Raw genomic sequence first — 13,047 nt, 5'->3', positions numbered from 1 at the left:
TCTCTCTACTAGGGTTGCAATATTCCCGGGAATCGATTTCCCGGGAAACGGGAATGAAAAATCTTATTTCCTGGGAATTCCCGGGAACCGGGAACGGAAGAATTTTTAGCAAAAAACAATTTTAACAAATTTTAAACGAAGTTTATTAGTAAAAGGTAACAAAAACTTGATTACAATTTCATACAATTCGCATGAAAAACAAAAAAAAGAAACAAATGAAAAACAAAACATATTCAAGTTAACGATAAAAATTCGTGATCGATTTTTGTAGCATATATTTGCCGAAGAGGAGAATTAAAGGTCCTTATGTCGTCAAACAATCACTTCAGATCCGCTACAAATTTCCGTTAAGCTCAAAAATGTTATTTCCTTTTGTAAGACTTTGCTCAAGTCCGTTGAATTACCGCTGATGTTCGATTTCTAGAACACTTTTAAATCACCGATTTCAGCTCTTGCTACCTTTAATTGAGAACTGGTATCCGAGGCTTTCAGTTTGTTGAAGAGAAAACTGAGCGTTAGGCAGGCATTGCATTGGACGAGGCAAATATTTGCTATATTTGGTACGGATTCTTTGGGCAAAATATGTTGTACACTACAGTAAATATTTACTATTCAGGTACTTGAGCGGTAGCAAACCTATTCGCTATTTTTTTATTAAATATATTTGCTATAACATTACACGGTGCGATTTTTTTAAATAAACTTCGTCACAAATCTAGTTTTCATTGACAGAACAACATTTCAAACCCTCTTGTAGTTTATGTCACCATTGATTAAACGTAGGACTCCGAGGAAGAATTTTGGTTGATTAACTACGTTATTTCGTTATTTCGCCATTCGGTGGTTTTCTGTGACCGAGACAAACCGGAAAAAAACGATAAAATATTAAATATTCAGTTCAATACGACTTAAAACAAGTCAGTCTTAAAAAAATTGAATATCTACTAATTAACATGTAAAGATGATTTTTACGTTGAAATACCACATTGACCTTGAGTTTTATTAAATGATTTATTTCAGGTCGCACCAGTTTGACTAATTAAATTTTATTGCACAATTGCATAAGAAACTATAGTAAATCATACAAAAATTCTCGCAGAACTCGGGAATCCCGGGAATCAACATTTCTGTTCCCGGGATCCGGGAATCCCGGGAAATCGTTCCCGGGATTGCAAACCCTACTCTCTACATTTATCTATATGGCAAAGAAATTCTGCGTTCTATTATGACCGCGAGTTTTCCGATAATTTTCTCGTAGAATGATGATCTCTGCATCATTTCATAGAGGAAATCTTTATCCACATTTATCACATCATGATTCTCAATGATCGGTTTTAGTCGTAAATAACTCTGGATCCGTCGAAGAACTAGAAAAGTTCGCTCGACAGATGGCATTGTGATATGCAATGTCAGTATCATTCAGGTTTTGTCCAACGATAATCAAATTATGTTTATGATCTTTTTGCCTCTAAACTTTTCGCATGAGTAGAAACCCTATCTTTGTTCAATGCTAAAGCGTTTCCTTTGACGATGTTAAAATTTTAAACTAAAAAGAAAGCAGCGCGTAAGAAGACAAACGTATACTATACGGACTATGCGAGGTTCAAGTTTTCGAATGAACAAAATGGGTGTAGAAGTTTGAATGAAACTATACATCGACGGAAGAATTCCACTACATTGACAGAAATAATGAATGAATTTGCTCGTTTTTCATTTGCACTACGAAAACTCTGAAGATGGATCCGCGAGCTCTCGCGGCCACGTGGTCTCTCTCAAATTCCAATGACGTCGAGAGAAGAAACAGAAAGGCATAACGAAACAGATTACCAGACACTAAAGAGAGGTGGTGTGTAATGATTGTTTTCTCTCGCTGACATCGGTTTTGTTCAGCAGAAAGTTTGAACCAAAAATGTCATTTTTACGCAAGGCGTCGCATTAGTAGTGGTGAGCATAAATGACTGCGTCTACCCTGCCGCACTTGAAGGTGCAGAGAAGTGTTGAACGACGGTTAGTTCAGGTGAAAGGTCTGAACAAACGGTAGTCATTATTGCGTGTGGGTTGCGTTGCGTGTGAGTTGTATGGCGTAGTCTGAAGTGTAGCCCATCAGGTTACATTCTTCACGGTGCATAAATTACCACTATGTAGAAAATAAAATAAGGATGTTCGAGATAACATTGAAATTATTAATAAATTACTCCGATGATTTTTCATCCGCTCTGCAAATGTGAAAAAATCACTTTTTTTTCTGAGATTGTTTACCTGTCCTATGAACAGGTTGAACAGGTGGACGAGACGCCTCTGCTTTTGCCTATAAAAACATCTATGCAAAGTTTCAGCCAAATAAAAAATGGTCGATTAAATTGGTTGCCCGTTTTTTGTGGAATTGCTCAGCGTGATTAAATGTAGTTCCCCTAGAATGATATATCAAATTATAAAAATCAATTAAAAATTCATCAAATGACTAATTGGTAGCTGTTACTCGTCAAATGAGTAAAAAATTTACTCAATAAAAAGTCGTGCAACTTTTTTAAAAATGAGTGAAATTGCTCTCAGTAATGGGTAACTTAGTTTCAACGTATATTCAACTTCAACTGTAAACAACCCACTGTCGTATATAACAGGTCTGGCAATCTAAAACCATCCGTCGGTTACAGTCACTTGCTTTCAAAGGGAACAGAGAGTTTGACGTCACAGACGCTGTTGTACAAGCGCTGCGAGAGATTACAAGTGACGACAAATTTGAAATTTGTTATTATTATACGTTATATACGACGGATTTTGTTAAAAACCTATTGAATCATATAAATAAATAAATTTTCATAATAATTTTGAAGTCTCAAATTGATTATAGTCATAACAAAAAAGATTTCCTTTTTTGGCACGGTTCTAGTTTTGGCAACTGAAAATAAAAATTTTGTTGGCAAAACCGGAAACATACTGTATGCGAAACGTCGCAAATAAGGTCCTTTCTGTGCATTATCAAACTGTGTAGAAAACTGGAACTCAATTGTTGGGAGGATCAAAAGGGCAGGACCATTTAATTGACTGTCCAGAAGTGCGCCCATTCTGAAAGGTTTATTGTACCAAATGTAAGTCATTCCAAAAAGCTCATAGAGCTCAACAAAAGGCCTAGCAGCGGCGCACTGTTCGAGCATATATCTTTAAAAAAATAAGCCAGGTCCAGGATGATATCTGTCGCTTTTATAATATTGAGAGCGAGTTTTCGGAACATCTGCTGTGCAGCTGTGGAGCATTATTTAAACGCAGACTAAGGTTTCTTGGCAAAAGATGTCAACAGCCCAATGAGATTTGATCTTTGATCCCGGAAAAGTGATTGGCTTTCAAAACCATATCTTACCTGACTGTAAGCGTATCTATGCAGGTGCCTGATCACCCCACTATAGTGATCATTGTATTTGCAGGGGGCACGTACAGTAAACAGGGACATAACGTGTGAGTGTCTACGATTTTGAAGTGCTGCACAAATCGAAAAATCGTTTTCCACAAAATGAAGATCCACTTTTATATAACTGGTAACACGACTAGTCGATTCTGTCAAGTGACGCTTAGTTGGGAAAAAGGCGTGGTCGGAAGAAGATTGTCGTAAATTGATTTGCTCCACTAAGTGCTCCACTATTCTAAAGATCATTATTGACATTATTGACAAACTCTTCGAGAATGAAAATACCTTCAAATAAAAATCTGGTTCCGAACGAAAATGCACTTTGCAAGAGTGCAATGTTCGAGCGAAATTAAGGGCGGAAACGACTGGTCGGTCGGCGTGATCATATCATGAGCTGGGCAATAAATATTCGATTGATTCTAAAACGGTGAACAAGTATCTGCATGAAATAGGTTTAGAACTTTAAATATAAAAACCATAAAAATTACAAAGTAGTGTTTTGGCCAGACCTTGCATTGTCAAACTATGCTAATGCAACTCTAGCGAATTTGCGGCAAGGCAATATCGGGTTTATTTCGAAAGGAAACAATCCTCTCAATGTGCCACAGCTGCAGTTCATTGAAACTTTCTGAGCAAATTTGAAGCGAATGGTCTACCATAAAGGTTACAGAGCAAAAAACGTCGATTGTTTGATAGAAAAATCAAGATGGAGCTCAAACAATTGAAACATCCGGAATTCAGGAAGCTATAAAGCAAGTACCCCAGAGGATCAGGAAATCAACGCGATGTGGAGCTGAGTTTTTCCTATGAGGTTGGTAAATGAGTTACATTACTTGAATAAACAAACAAGTATAAAAAAATAAGTTGCGCAAGATTTTAATTTGAAAGTTTGTTCGGATTTTTTTCCTCATACGTTATTACAAAAGTTTACACCGTTGGACAACGTAATTCTATTTCCCCGAACAATAAGATTTTATTGATAAGAATTGAGGACAACCTTTGAATGCCTCTACTGTGGCAGACGCAGCTGTAGTTTTCCTGTTCGGAAGCATTGCTTGGATCCAGCTCGTTGTAGTCTTATCGACTCCTTTATTCTGTAGAACCGTGCAAATAGATGCAAATGATGTGTTATCGAAAGCTCCTTCAATATTAAGAAAAGCGCGGACCATAAAAAATAGCATTAGAACCATGAGAATGAGAAAGACAGTTTTCGAACACAAAAAGCGGAAGCGAAGACGGGAAAAAAAGACCTTCAGAACTTCGTCTTTCCGAAAAAAGTTCCCATGCAAAATTTGAAACAGTTAAACTGGGTCAGGTTCATGAAATTTCCAAAATCTAACATTTTTAATGCCTTAGAATGTCTTAGCAATGCACAAAACGTATAGATCTGGTCTCTAATTTTTTAGGGCACCTGTGACTTAGAACTAGGTGATTTTCCCAGCTCGAAAATTTCTTTAGTCTTAGAATGTCGATTTATAAAAAATTAATTTCACTGGAAATTCCATCTCGAAGCGTCCCGGTAAGGATGCTCTAGTTGATATGCATATTAATGTTTATGCAAGGATAAGTCCTTCAGAAACTCACTGCGGATGTAGTTATTCGTAATTTTTTTTATCAACTAGAGAAGGGTTAATGTCAGATTTATAGGTCTGAGAGAAAGCATTGAGCAATGTACTGACTTTATTGCTCGGTTCTAATATAAACACAAAGCAGAGCTCAGACATGGGGTCCGATTCTGGCTTCAAAGGCTCAAAAGGACTTAGTGCCCGGTTAATACATAGAAGTCTTACTGAACAGTCGATAAGTGAGCACTACAGTGCGTCTTGAACTGTCCTACAGATCAGACGTTTTTTCGGTTGCTTGTGGACTGGTCTTTGACTGCCTATAGCTTCAAAGTTTGTGTTTTGTCAGTGTGTCTTTTAAAGACTACCTGAAAGTTATTTCCCATCAGTCTTTCTCAAGACTACCTACTTTTGAATTTAACATTTGTTTTAACTTTTTTCGTATCACCTGAAATGGCTGGACGGAAAAAGAAACCTCGCATCGCTGCGGGGAGGAAAAGAGAGGCATCTCTTTCTGACACATCGAGTGTCTGTAGTGACAATCCTTTTGATATTTTGCCTGAGCAAGAAGCTGGTGAAATGGAAGTTACCAATAATGAAACTATACAAAATATAAAATCTTTAAAAAAGGAGAAAGTTCCACCTATTGTGGTAACTATTTCTTCTGAATTTAATATATTCAAAAAGGAACTTTCAACGTTTGTTTCTGACGTTAAAGTTACCTATCAAATTGGCCGTAGAGGTGAATGCCGCTTATTAGCCGACTCAGTAAAGGGTCGTGATCGTCTTGTTCAGTATTTAACTGACAAGATGTACAAATTTTTTACATATGACACCAAGAACGCCAAGCCGTTCAAGGTTGTCTTGAAAGGTCTCACCAACGATCAAACCGTTGATGAGATCAAACTTACTTTAACAGAATTACTTGGCATAGCCCCTACCCAAGTAATTCTAATGAAACAAAAATCACGAGGCGAAAACAGTCAGAGAACTGGAATTTCCCTTGTTAATTATTTAATTCATTTTAACCGCAATGAGGTTAACAACTTAAAATTTTTTGAAAAAGCACATGCTTTGTATAATGTGCGTGTAAAGTGGGAAACTTATAGGAAGTATGGCGGAGGTGAAAAGCATATCACCCAATGCCGTACTTGCCAACGTTATGGCCATGGTTCCAAATTCTGTAACATGGACCAAAAATGTCTTAATTGTGGAGACTCTTCTCACAAAAAGGACACATGTCCTGTGAAAGAGAGTAAAAATTTTCGCTGTGCGAATTGTAACGGCAACCATATGTCAAATTTTTATCCGTTTAGCAATTTTTAAGGCAAGGCAAGGTAAACAAAATTCAATTTCTCAATTAAAACCAACTTCAAAACAAAATTCTCCAAGCGTACCAGTGACGCATAGTTTACCTACTCCTTTGCATACCCGTTTAACTTATGCACAGGTCACAGGTAGTTCGAACATTATACCGCCTAGTGTTGGTAGTTCGAAAATGACCGTTAATATGGGTAAGCAAAACACGCTAGAAAATAATAGTACACCTATTACTCCAGCTAATATTGCTGCCGAAAATATTTTCTCTAATGTCAACTGCCTGGGGCCTATTACGGCAGGTAAACTTTCTTTTTTGCAACAGGCAATGTTCGATCTTATGAACGCCATGTTGCAGGCAAAATCAATGTTTGAAGCCATTCAAATAGGCACAAATTTTACTATTAAAATTGTTTCTAATTTAAAATTTAGCAATGATTTTAAATAAAACAATTAAAATATTAAATTGGAATGCTCGCTCATTGAAGGCCAATGAGAATGAGCTTTTTAATTTTTTAACAGTAAATAATGTGCATATTGCAATTATTACTGAAACATTTTTGAAACCTAACACAAAATTAAAATATGATCCCAATTACGTGGTTCATAGATATGATAGGATTCAGGGTTCCGGCGGTGGAGTTGCAATTGTTATTCATCGCCGAATCAAACATCGTGCTCTTCCCCATCTTGAGACGAAAGTTATTGAAACTTTGGGAATTGAAGTTCAAACTGAACTTGGCCGCAGCATATTTACCATTTCAATGCACACGCGAGCTCAAAAATTATTTTAAAGGTGATTTACAAAAACTCACCAGAAATAGTTCGAAATTTTTCATAATCGGCGATTTTAACGCTAAACATCGTTCAGGGAATAATTCTCAAAGTAATTCCAATGGCAAAATTTTATTCAATGATTGTTCTTCAGGATACTATTTTATTTTGTCTCCGAATAGTCCTACATGCTTTTCTTCTGTAAGAAACCCTTCAACAATTGATTTGGTGCTGACAGATCAAAGTCATGTATGTAGTGATTTGATCACACATGCTGACTTTGATTCTGACCATCTTCCAATAACTTTTTCTTTATCACATGAATCAGTTTTAAACCCTATGAGCTCTGTTTTTAATTATAACAAAGCTAATTGGGAAAGATACAAAAATTATATTGAGAGAAATTTCAATAATGAGCTTGATTTGCAAAACGAAGTGAATATTGATTCCGCTTTGGAAGCATTAAAATGTGCAATTGTTGATGCCAGGAATTATTCTGTTCCAAAGGCTCAAGTGAAATTTGATTCACCAATAATTGACGAAAATCTTCAACTGCTAATTCGTTTGAAAAATGTCCGCAGACGTCAATATCAACGTTCTCGTGACCCTGTTTTTAAAACTATTTATAAAGATTTACAGAAAGAGATTAAACATAGATTTACTCTTCTGAGAAATCAAAATTTTGAGACTAAAGTTGAAAAATTGAAACCATATTCAAAACCATTTTGGAAGCTGTCGAAGATTCTTAAGAAACCTTCAAAGCCTATTCCAGTTTTAAAAGATGGTGAACGTTTTCTTGTATCCAATGAACAAAAGGCTCAAAGACTTGCTCAGCAGTTTGAGAGTGTTCATAACTCAAAGTTGAATTTTGTGAGTCCAATTGAAAATGAAGTCACACGTCAATTTGATTTAATTTCGTCCCAGAATTTTTTACCTGCAGAAATGATTGAAACTAACTTGAATGAGATTAAATCAATTATTAAAAATTTCAAAAATATGAAAGCACCTGGTGACGATGGAATCTTTAATATACTAATCAAACATCTCCCTGAGAGCACAATGGATTTTTTAGTGAAAATTTTCAATTGCTGCTTCAAAATTGCATATTTTCCCAAATTATGGAAAAATGCAAAAATTACTCCCATTTTAAAACCGGATAAGAACCCAGCAGAAGTTTCAAGTTATCGACCAATCAGTTTGCTTTCTTCAATAAGTAAACTGTTTGAGAGAGTTATTCTTAACAGAATGATGTCACACATCAACGAAAATTCAATTTTTGCAAATGAACAGTTTGGATTTCGCCATGGGCATTCCACAACTCATCAATTGCTCAGAGTTACTAATATGATACGAGCTAACAAATCTGAAGGTTATTCCACTGGAGCTGCTCTTTTAGACATAGAAAAAGCATTCGACAGTGTTTGGCATAAAGGTTTGATTGCGAAATTGCAAACTTTTAATTTTCCAATTTTCCTAATCAAAATTTTAAAAAATTATCTTACTGATCGAACTCTGCAGGTTGTCTATCAGAATTCAAAATCTGATAGATTTCCTGTCAGAGCAGGTGTGCCTCAAGGTTCAGTCTTGGGTCCAGTCCTGTACAACATATTCACTTCAGATCTTCCTGAATTGCCTCCAGGATGCACAAAGTCATTGTTCTGCGATGACACAAGCATTTCCGTAAAAGGAAAAAGTCTTCGTGTCATATGCAGTCGATTGCAGAAAAGTTTAGATATTTTTTCTTCCTACTTGCAAAAGTGGAAAATCTCTCCCAATGCTTCTAAAACTCAAATGATAATTTTTCCGCATAAGCCTAGGGCTTCTTTCCTCAAGCCAAACAATAATCACGTTGTCAAGATGAATGGGGTTATTTTAAGTTGGTCCGACAAGGTTAAGTACTTGGGACTAATTTATGATAAAAAACTTATTTTCAAAGAGCACATTGAGAGTATACAAGCCAAGTGCATCAAATATACGAGATGTTTATATCCTCTCATTAACAGGAATTCTAAACTTTGTTTAAAGAACAAACTTTTGATTTACAAACAAATTTTTAGACCAGCAATGCTTTATGCTGTACCGATCTGGTCAAGTTGCTGTTCAACAAGGAAGAAAACGCTCCAAAGGATTCAGAATAAAATTCTGAAAATGATTTTGAAGCGTCCTCCTTGGTTTGGTACACTCGAATTACATAGACTTACTGGTGTTGAACCATTAGAAGCTATGTCAAATAAAATTATTAACAATTTTCGACAAAAATCGTTGCAATCCTCAATTGCTACGATAAGCTCTCTTTATAGCCAATAAGTTAGCAATTAAGTTAGTTGTAAGTTTACTTCCCCTTTTCTGACAAGTAGGTTTAAATCCCTACGAATGATAAGTCCTAATTGCGAAAGCAAACAAATCCTAACAATTAAAATTACAAATTTCTAACAGTGTTGAGAAGTCACCATTTGTGATTGGACACACATACTCATTATTTACTAATATTTATCATAAATACTTAAGCTACTAACAAATCCCCCTTAAAAAAAAAAAAAGTGAGCACTACGGAGCTCCGTGGCTCTTCAACGTTTCGATGCGTCCTCCTTGGTTTGGTACACTCGAATTACATAGACTTACTGGTGTTGAACCATTAGAAGCTATGTCAAATAAAATTATTAACAATTTTCGACAAAAATCGTTGCAATCCTCAATTGCTACGATAAGCTCTCTTTATAGCCAATAAGTTAGCAATTAAGTTAGTTGTAAGTTTACTTCCCCTTTTCTGACAAGTAGGTTTAAATCCCTACGAATGATAAGTCCTAATTGCGAAAGCAAACAAATCCTAACAATTAAAATTACAAATTTCTAACAGTGTTGAGAAGTCACCATTTGTGATTGGACACACATACTCATTATTTACTAATATTTATCATAAATACTTAAGCTACTAACAAATCCCCCCTTAAAAAAAAAAAGTGAGCACTACGGAGCTCCGTGGCTCTTCAACGTTCGATGCAGAGGTAGGTGGATCTGTCGAGTCAGGAAAGTTTCGCGTGATCTTAGGACATCGCTTTTTGCAGTCGCGTTGCCTCAGGCGGAGCCTGAATGTCCTCATAGCATTGAACTCTGGTTCTCCTTTTAGTTTTGCGTAGTTCAGCATTCTGTTAAGTTTATCACTTAACTACATGCATGGAAGGCTCGATGGCTGATAAAACTGGAAAATTTTTATATCCAAACAACGCTTAATAAGGGTTCTTCAATTAGTAAATTGTATATATGGCTTAATTTAAACGTCGGGTAAATTTAAGGTGCATTTACAAATTTTCTGAGAAGTCTCAGTTTGACATGCCGAGCTCAAAGAATAATTTTATCCTTTCTGATAAGTGGAGTCGGTATTCTCCGTTCAGGTACCGGAGAATTCCTTGCAAGTTTCAGGAAATGTCAAGAAATTAAATTTTGAATACTTTTCCGCTATTCTAAAGGAGTTCGAATTCCAATGAAACCAAAAAAAAAATGCATTATTCTTAAGGTGAAACCTCATTGAATCCAAAAATGGCCGACTTCGAGTCACCACTTCGGGTTTTCGAAAGCACAAGACTCGGAAATAGTTATTGCGTTCCCTGTGAAAATGCTACTTTATGTATACTGTGGTGAAGCAAACATAAAATAGAATTTCTATAGGGAACGCTTTTGAAAATTCGAAGTGGTGACTCGAAGTCGGCCATTTTTGGATTCAATAAGGTTTAAGTCAAAGAAATCGAGGCGGATCAGAATTGATATGTTCTGCGTGGACACTGCCAAGAGGATCCTTGTCGCGAAGCACAATATTTAATGAATAAAGTCTATCATTCTCAACGATCAAAACGATTGTTGTTACTGGTTTTAGTACGCAAATATCATGTAACGATCATTCATTTATCTTGTGAATTTATCTTCTTTTTTTTGGATTAAGTAAGTTAGGGGAAAACTCGATCGCCAACTGTTTTGACCACCAGTCACGGGAAAGCAACACTTTTCCACCGCTCGTTCCGCTGACCAGCAAGTACTTGGATATTAATATCGGAATTTCTTTGTCAGCAGGTTACCCGATAGTAGTGGCAGTAAACATCATCAGCGCCAAAGTACGGGCCTAATCATCGTCAGGACGACTGGTTTCCTGTGCGACTGCAACAGTGTTGTGAAGCGCAGTGCTACTGCCGAAAAAACAAAACAAAAACGGTGCTCGAACGCATCAAGCATGTATTAAGGTACACACAGTGATTCAAACAGTTGAAAAATAAGGGGGTTTCTTAGTGTGAACGAAAGACAGTTGCGGAGCAGCGGGGAGTTAGGTGTTTGAAAAACAAGAAAAAAAAACGGAAGAGGACAACAGATAAGTGAGTGAGACGGCTGCAGCTAGTCGTGCCTAGCCAAGTAGAGCCGGAACTGAGCCGAGCTCAAGTTATGGATCCGGCAGTCGCTTGGTTTCAGGAAGAGCAGGAAGGACCCGCGAAACGTATGTGGATGGGCATTTGGGAGACCATGGCTGAGTTGGATCCTCCGTTGACTGTCCCGGTAGAAAATCAGAAACCGCAGCGTGCCGGGACGGATAAACCCAATCGGAACGTTGGTGGGGAAAATCGTCTGATTGGCGGTAATGGCAGCGGCGGAGGTGGTGGTGTTGTAGGTGGCGGCGGAGGCGTCGGCAGTACTGACGATTCACAACATCATCATCCGAATCTTCATCATCTTCATCATCATCATGGTAACGCGTTAAGTGAAAATAATAATAATAGCAACAATGGTGGCAACGGAAATGGGAACAACGGCAACAACACACCTACGGGTGGCGGAGGTGGCACTATTCTAGTCAACAACAATAACAACAACAACAACGAGAAGAACTTCAATCCGACCCGGAAGAAAGCCGGCAGTACCGTGGACAATAAGGCCAGCACATACAACATGAATAAACAGCATGCGCGGTTGATTGGAATTCACGGCGGTTGCCCATGGCGTCCACCGACCTTCAAGTACGGAAGAGGAATCATTGGGTAAGTTTACTTCTTAATCGTATTTTGTACCGAATTTCGCGTAACCTCATCCCTTTATCGCTTGAGTGGGTAATTTTAGGTACAGTTGAATAAAAAAAAAATGCGACGCAGTAAGGTTAGTTTGATAATAAGAGGAGAACTTGGACAGTAAGAGAATTTGTTTTGTAATTGAAGTGTGTAGCAACATTATTTTTTTTCAATCGAATTAATCAAAAATACACAGTAACCTCAAGCCATACGTCCACAAAGCGAAAACATAAGAAACGTCACCGTTGTTGTAACAGGTGCCGTGCATAATGGTGGCCGGATATTAGCCGCAGACGCGTGCATCACACCAGCTAGGACTAGGTTTTGTGAACATGTTTGCATTTCGTGCAAACCTATGGAGTAAAAAAGCTTAGGACCGAATCTAAGCTGATTCTGTGTCCCATACTTTCAGCAAAATACACAGCCAGCCGCAGTTATTTAAAATCTGCGATAATTGCCGAACAGTAGACAGCCTTGACAACAAGAACGCGATCCGAATCGGTTGTTGAGCTGTGATGTACTTTTTTTTCTCTCTCAATTTGCCTACGTTGGGTGTGTATATTTTAACTGCGCTCAGTATCTTACTTTTCGCTCTACTGTACGCTGTAGAACGGATGCTGCCGCGTATTGAATATCGCGTCGTGTTTGCTGTTTTTTACGCCTCGCTCTCAATGACATAACCGAACGATTATGTGTAAACGGGTGGTAAGCGGAGAAGGCAGTTTTTTTGTGACCTATACTACAGAACTACGTCAGATTCAAGTAAAGTAGAACTGAGATGCTTGTTTCTTGTGTTTTACATTGTTGTGAGTGCTTAAGTTGGCTTTTATCGTTATGCTTATTGCCATGAATTTATTTTGTTTTATTGAGATTTTCATTTAAGAGTGTTCATTATAAAGTCACAGGAGTGGCATGGTAACAAAGTAGTGCATATAACGTGGTAATA

General features: G+C 37.3%; 1 protein-coding gene across 4 annotated transcripts in view; it reads left to right on the top strand.

Annotated features, from left to right (window-relative positions):
- LOC129732358 (terminal nucleotidyltransferase 4B-like) overlaps nucleotides 1-13,047 on the top strand; it is a 34,811-nt gene that overhangs the window by 8,395 nt on the left and 13,369 nt on the right. For 2 of the 4 annotated variants that reach the window (XM_055693189.1, XM_055693191.1), the window contains exon 2: nucleotides 11,122-12,074. In XM_055693189.1, the coding sequence (XP_055549164.1) occupies nucleotides 11,485-12,074 (590 nt within the window). In that variant the 5' untranslated portion in view covers nucleotides 11,122-11,484. Of the gene's footprint in view, nucleotides 1-11,118; nucleotides 12,075-13,047 lie in introns of all 4 variants that reach the window. The other 2 variants (XM_055693188.1, XM_055693190.1) reach the window with 1 other exon arrangement.

This window comes from Wyeomyia smithii, chromosome 3 (assembly GCF_029784165.1).
Source record: "Wyeomyia smithii strain HCP4-BCI-WySm-NY-G18 chromosome 3, ASM2978416v1, whole genome shotgun sequence".
In the NCBI taxonomy this organism is placed as follows: Eukaryota; Metazoa; Arthropoda; class Insecta; order Diptera; family Culicidae; genus Wyeomyia; species Wyeomyia smithii.
The sequence above is the reverse complement of the archived record's forward strand: the minus strand, read 5'-3'. Positions and strand labels throughout refer to the sequence as shown.